Below are 7,506 nucleotides of genomic sequence, written 5' to 3'. Positions count from 1 at the left end.
CGCTTCGCCTTCAGGCTGGTGCAAGTGACCTTCCTGTGGTTAACCAATATACCTCCTCGTTTACGTTGTTTCGCGAATCAATCGGTATTCTGTTGGAGAATACATCAGCCTGAGATAATTTAGTGTTTCTATTTTGCGTTCATTTAACGGTCCTCTGCCGTAAAAAAAATATCCGTGACGCTAACAGCCCTTCCACACCGACTTCTGTATCTCACAGTGTACTTTGAAAAGATGGAGCCCAGCAGCGCCCCCTACCGCCGGGAGGAAAACAAGAACGACTTCCTCACGCTCACCTTCACTGGCGGAGAGGTCCCGAAGTTTCCGTTGTACTGCATCCTCGTGCCATCAGGTGATTGCTTCTTTCCGCGGGATGTTATTGCGCTTGGACTTTATGTGGAATATGACGGCGACGCCGACGGCGAATTTCGCTTAAGCTGTGTCCCTGTATTGAACCGCCGTGGTAGCTTACCGGCGATGGTGTTGGACTGGTAAACTCAAGGGCACGGGTTTCAGTTCCGGCAACGCCGGCAGCAATTCGCTGGGGTGAAATGCAGAAAAAACCCTTGTATTTATATGCAAGTTAAAGAAGCCCAAGTGGTCAAAATTAATTCGGAGTGCCCCACTACGACCCGCCTCATAATGATACGGTGTTTTTGGCACCTAAAACCCCATCAATTGTTATTATAATTGCTATAGGAATAAAACGCGAGCTCTAATCACCGGCTGAACGGGGTGACCACACTAAAGATCATTGTTCATAAAGGACAAATGTGCGCGAACATGGTTCCGGTGATTCGGGTTGTCGTAGAGCGTTACTTCGCGACCTGTCTTGTGTTGCAGACAGGTCAAAGAAGCGCGTCCTAGTACCACCTCAGGGGTCGGCTCCCTCCTGGTTCACGCAATGCCGCGTGCCTTTCCCGAAGACGTCGGGAGACTTCGTGGTGTACCCTTCGCTCGACGGGCAGCACCCCCTGGTGACGGGTTTCAACCTCTCGCTGTACGCGACCAGGCCACAGATCAAGACGTCGTACATCACGGCAGACGGTGCGTTCGTCTTTTGTTTATTTGGGCGTTATCTTCGACGAATGGTCACTAATAAAACGTTTAAGCTGTACAGTTCGACCTCGTCGTAACGAGCACTGATACAGCGTATTGTTGGTTATAGGAGACTAGATACGAACTTTGGTTGGCCATGCTTCATATCAGTGACATTCGTTATTTTTATAACGAAAAAGAAAGCGCGATCACCGCCGCGATATCGGCTGTAACGGAGAAATATTTGGTTTTCTCGAGGCTCAAAACTTTAAACGTAGCATGAAAAGCAAAATAATTATTGAAAGACAATTCACAACAACATTATTTTAATGAGGTTGCGACATTAAAAAATGGCTAAAAATGTTGTCACATGCTTCTTCAAATAAATTTCAACGCAGGCGTGCTTTGTCAAACGAGCGTTCTTCTGTTGTAATTTCACTTTCTAATGTCTATGTCTGTTTAGTTTGAAATGACACAAGGAGACAGGAAAGGATTACCCCTTTTATAGCGTGTTTGAAGCCTATATAATTCGGTTTTTTTATATCTAAGATTTTCGCGCGAGCCAGCGTGCCGATTTCTACATCTACTGTTACAACGAATATCAGATATAACGAACTAATTTGTGGTCTCCATGCTACTTCGTTATGATAAGGTTTGACTGTATTAGTAATTGGCTCCTCTGCAATTCGACAACAGGATATTTTGTTACATTACCATAAGAACATACAAACAACCCTAGCCAACAGTAAGCAAACAATAGCCAGTGCTGGTAATATGCGGGAAAACACGGTAGGCTTCACACCAACTATGCACTTCTTTTCAAATATCATTGATGTTCTAATGTGTATATACTTCATCCTGATTGTAGTTATATATTTGCATGTCCTACGCATTATCATCATTGAAGAAAGATTTTTTTCAACCCCATTAAAGCTCGAAAAATGTTTTGATGCTGTCCCATAAATTGCCCTTGAAACCTCAGCTTACTTCCCATAACATGATCTGCATTATAGCGTTGAAAGCAACACCTACTGTGAAAATAGGCTTGGCAAAGGACTCACAAATTAAGCGAGTGGTGGCGACGCCACCGTCAGCTTCCTGAATCTTCTCGCCGTGACGTCATGTATTTTGATGGTGGCTCATCAGGCCGCCTTTTATTATTTTTTTGATATCGGCAAAGGTAGACGCGTATAGCAAAAGCGAGCTATTGCTATACGCGCAACGTTACGTAGTTGCAACCAATTCAAGCTGGGGCTTCCGGCCTGGACGCACGCAGTCAAGCAATCACATTTAATCCTTAATGGCTTGCAGAAACGCAACGTCGTGTTTATTATGACATAAACGCGCATTCTCACGCCTCTGTTTCTGGTTTTTCCCTCTGCGTTTTCAAAAGGCAGCAGCGCCGTGGTGTTGTTCGACCGCGCCGTCAACGTGTGTCTAGCATCGGGCTGTGAGAGGATACTCTCTGGTGACACGCTGAGCGTGCTGGGACCTCTGAACGTGCACTGCCGATGGGCGACCAAGCAGCAACTAGTCGTCCACCTCGCCAAGCCCGCCTCGGGTGAGTGTGTTTTTACAGCGAAGGTGTGTACGGCTAGAAGAATGTTTAAAAACGTGACCGTCTGTGAGTGCGAAGAAACTATCATGAAGAAGCAGTTCCACGGCATACGCTACCTCGAAGGGTTTCCTCGCTTGCACTAGTTTCTCTTCATGTTTTGTCAGCATGGCTAGCGACGATGCCAGCCGCAGCCTGAAACGCTAACCATGAAAATCCTTTGGGTGTCGTTAATATCCTTTAAGCTGACGTCAACAAGCGTAAAGTTTGAAGCACGCGTCTCTTAAGTCTGGTGATAGAGAAATCAAGCGGTACTATACAGAACACACTTCGACGGATCCCGGCTCGTGACAAACACCGCACGTTTCAGCGTCGTTCGTGAATCACCTGTATAGGGAGTGCCTAAGCGGTGATCCTTGTTTTTGTTACCTCTGGAGTCTGTCAGAAGGTCAAACGTTCTATAAACCAACGCATCAATAACTGAGTCGATGAAAGATTCAGTACATTATACAAACGATCTGTATGTACATCAGTCGTTAATTAGCAGTTTGTTCCCCTGAAGCTTTTGTCTACCGTATGCGTCTTTTTTCGAGCCAACCCGAAATATGATCTTGTAAATGAAACAATAAAATTGTGAAGTGCAAGTCATCAGTTCGTTCAACTCTTGCGTACATGCAAACATAGGACATCACTGAGAAAGGACCCAAAGATACGCGAATGCCCGCCCACTCGAACATTGCAGTTTCATTTTTCGACAACACTGTACCCTACTGCGATGCTTCACCTGTCGAAACCACTGCACGTAATCAAAATGTGTATCCCAAATTGTTGGAAAGAAATTGTCGCATGCCTGTGTTGACCCTTATAAACCCTTGTGCATTCACCATATAGCTGTCCTCCCCGTTCCGTCCTACGTCTCGGGTGCATTTTTTCTTTAAGCATGGCTCTGCCGCGATTTTTTTTTCCATAGGAGACAAAGTTAAGCTGGTCCTCAACTCCGATAACGTGGTCGAAGACAAGCAGGCTGTCATCTGGAACGTCGGTGACGAGCTGGTAAGTCGACATGTTAATTTTTTCTATAACTCGCAGATTTCAGCAGCGGCGTCATATGCGAAGGACACAGCACCGGCGAGCGTACAGAAATTCGTCCCTATGCATGGTGCGCCAGTCGCATGCGTATTTGTATGCGCCGTTTTCCAATAATTGATTCTCTCTCGATCATGGGCTTGTCGACGATCAGCCGTTTCTGGCATGGCAATCTGATCTTTTATCGAGGCCACTTGTCATCTCACATAGCCACGTTTCATTGTTGCCTGTATACGAACGCATGACCGCTGAAGTCATGCGTTCGTGTACAGGCAACTAGCAACACTAGCAACTGAAGTGTTGCGCTAGTTAAACAGTTGGGTGAAGGTCCCATTCCCGGCATGCAGGAAGGAAACTGTTAGGAGGAAGCATTGCGCAATGCGAAAGAAAGAAAGAAAGAAAGAAAGAAAGAAAGAAAGAAAGAAAGAAAGAAAGAAAGAAAGAAAGAAAGAAAGAAAGAAAGAAAGAAAGAAAGAAAGAAAGAAAGAAAGAAAGAAAGAAAGAAAGAAAGAAAGAAAGAAAGAAAGAAAGTTGGTCAGATACGCACACGCCAAGTGCCCCCATTTTCCTGATAGGGCAAATGCTCCTGACTCTTTTTTTTTGTTAGTTCAAAGAACGCTTAGGTTTCTTTTTTTCGGACGAGGATGATTGGCGGCTGTATAAGTCAAAGACGGTGCGTGGCTGTAGCCACGGTGCGCGAATTCGCGGCGCTGTTTTTTCGTATTGTCTTGCAGAAAACGGACGCCAAGCGGTTGCCGGCGTCGGAGAGTCCCGCTCTGTCGGCAGTGCTTACAGGGCCAAGCGTGGCTCCGCGATGCGGTGCGCTGACTCTCAACGTGCAGTACACGTGGCCTCTGGGACCCTTGGAGGCGTTCGCGTGGTCGGCCGTGCGAAACGACAGTGCGACTCTCGAAGACTACCTCAAGGCCAAACTCAAGGGTGAGACAGTGAAGGGCCGATCCTCGCGTGTCTCTGACACACACACACACACACACACACACACACACACACACACACACACACACACACACACACACACACACACACACACACACACACACACACCACACACACACACACACACACACACACACACACACACACACACACACACACACACACACACACACACACACCACACACACACACACACCACACACACACACACACACACACACACACACACACACACACACACACACACACACACACACACACACACACACACACACACACACACACACACACACACACACACACACACACACACACACACACACACACACACACACACACACACACACACACACACACACACACACACACACACACACACACACACACACACACACACACACACACACACCACACACACACACACACACACACACACACACACACACACACACACACACACACACACACACACACACACACACACACACACACACACACACACACACACACACACACACACACACACACACACACACACACACACACACACACACACACACACACACACACACACACACACACACACACACACACACACACACACACACACACACACACACACACACACACACACACACACACACACACACACACACACACACACACACACACAGCGAGAGAGAGAGAGAGAGAGACAACATGGCGGTTGGTCCACTGGTCGAAACCGTTTGCAAATATATCATGCAGATGCGCATCTGCGACGGCACCGTTCAGTCGAGTTTGCCAGTCTGACTGCAGCGCCAGAATACATAGCCTAGCGGATAAAAAAAGCAACCTCGAGACGGCCTCAATGAAATTGGAACGCGACGCGCGCGTTTCGCGCCCTGCATCTGTCGGCGGATTATGGCCGGGATACATGGGGGACGCGAGCACGCGTCTATTTTCTGCGTGCCCCTAACGGTGAATGTCGAAGACTTTGAGACGGGGCAGTGTGAGCAACGCAGCTCCATCTGGTCAGTGTGCGGTATTCTTTGGCACGTGAAACAGCATAATTGATTACATTACCTTTAATAGTAGGAATCAGTGTTAGGACTTCAGCAGGATTACGTCTCGTCGGTGCAAACCCGTGTTGCATCGATGTGGGGGCCCCTTTTGCACCCCCCAAGGGCCCCTTTTGCAACCCCTGGCTGACGCCCGTGAACCAGTGGCAACGACGGTCTGTCGAGAGAAGCAGATGCGCGCTCACCTAAAGAGGCTTTACGCTCACCTGCCCCTTATAGCCGCCATACAGCCGCGAAACAGTAATATTTGTTGCACGTTCGTACGTCGATGTATTGCGTCGCGTCTCTTGACTGAAACAAAAATGATCGGCAGGTGCAAACACGCCGTTCCTCGAGCTGGACGCCGAGGAGCTTGAGGTCGACATGGAGTACAGGTTCACGGTCAAGGTGACGGCTGACAGCAAGAACGTGGCCGAGCTGTCGCACGCCCTCATCCGCAGGGACGTGAACGCTCCGGTCGTGGTCATCTACACCGACGCCATGATGAACGGACAGCAGGTGTCGCCCGAAAACGAGTAAGATAGACCAACGATAGACACACCTCACGCTCCTCAAAAAAAGTAGTAAAAAAAGGTAGTAAATGCGGCATTCGCTACCCCGTTGACACGTCTACTTCCTTTCGCTAATGTTTTCCCTTTTACAGGTAGTAAATATTGTCGTTACTACTTGGCTTGTCAGAGTTAATAGATATTACTTCTAGCGTATGTTACGACTTACTAAACGCTACTACTGCTATCGGCAGCGGTATGTTATGCTGTTAATTGTGACAGCATTATGAATAATTTAGCCAAACTATAATTTTGTTAATTATGTGGGAATAACAGTTTTATGCTACGTCATGGCACACGTATATGTCAGTACTAAGGTATATAAAAATCCTTCGTCAGAACATCAAATGTAAGTCTGAGTTCATGGTTAGCTCACCTGTACGACGTGTGCTACTCCAAAGTAGAGTTATATATTTCCTTTGGGTTTCTGTTAGGGTATGTGTATTGCAGAAGCCTTGATATTCTGTGCGTACGTATATGTGTGTGTGTGTTCTGTTCGTATATGTCTTTCTTTCTGCGTCCTCTTCGGTACGTTTGGCTAGAAGCCCTCCTTAATACATCTTAAGTTTTTTTTTTCTTTTTTTTCTTAGCGTTATGTATGTGTATTTGTCATCAATAACATACTGCAATACATTTTGGCTTATTCAAACACTACAGATAGATTATTTCGATCGTAACTTTCTGTATTATGAAACGAAAAAAATTCCAGAATCTAATTTTAAAGTGTACAAATATTTCGCCTCTGATTAGGTCCGCTCGGTCGTCCCTGCCATCAACGAAAATTCGTTCTTGCTGAGTTTAAATTGACATCAAGAAGAAGAAATGGGCATCGGCAGGGCATGTAGCGCGTAGGTGAGGTAACCACTGGCCATTAAGAGCAACAGACTGGATTCCGAGAGATGGCAAGCGCGCGAGGGGGAGAGAGAAAGTTAGGTGGGCAGATGAGATTACGAAGTTTGCAGGTATAACGTGACCGCAGCAAGCATAGGACCGGGTTGATTGGCGGAACACGGGAGGGGCCTTCGCCCTGCAGTGGGCGCAGTCAGAATTACGATGATGATAATGATGATGATGTTGCAATTGAAATTTAGCACAGACGTTGAGGCTTTTGAGAGCGATAAGCAAAACTTCCCAGTGTATCGCTTGCTTATTTCACCAGTATACACCTCGGCGTGTTTTGAGACGCAACTACCTTTGTGACCGCTTGTGACGAAGTGGACGATAAGCACGTCTTGGTGTGCGTGTGTTAGTGCAAACAACGAAC

The 7,506-nt window shown here is 46.9% G+C and overlaps 1 protein-coding gene across 1 annotated transcript in view; it reads left to right on the top strand.

The window, feature by feature from the left end:
• Nucleotides 1–221: 221 nt before the first annotated feature.
• LOC119404912 (uncharacterized) overlaps nucleotides 222–7,506 on the top strand; it is a 42,701-nt gene continuing 35,416 nt past the window's right edge. The window contains exons 1-6 of the mRNA XM_049419402.1: nucleotides 222–349; nucleotides 841–1,044; nucleotides 2,429–2,596; nucleotides 3,561–3,643; nucleotides 4,411–4,615; nucleotides 6,008–6,209. Of these exons, the coding sequence (XP_049275359.1) occupies nucleotides 232–349; nucleotides 841–1,044; nucleotides 2,429–2,596; nucleotides 3,561–3,643; nucleotides 4,411–4,615; nucleotides 6,008–6,209 (980 nt within the window). The 5' untranslated portion in view covers nucleotides 222–231. The remainder of the gene's footprint in view (nucleotides 350–840; nucleotides 1,045–2,428; nucleotides 2,597–3,560; nucleotides 3,644–4,410; nucleotides 4,616–6,007; nucleotides 6,210–7,506) is intronic.

The sequence above is a fragment of the Rhipicephalus sanguineus genome, chromosome 9 (genome assembly GCF_013339695.2).
Source record: "Rhipicephalus sanguineus isolate Rsan-2018 chromosome 9, BIME_Rsan_1.4, whole genome shotgun sequence".
Taxonomy (NCBI): domain Eukaryota; kingdom Metazoa; phylum Arthropoda; class Arachnida; order Ixodida; family Ixodidae; genus Rhipicephalus; species Rhipicephalus sanguineus.
Note: the sequence above shows the minus strand (reverse complement) of the source record. Positions and strands in the feature narration are given on the sequence as shown.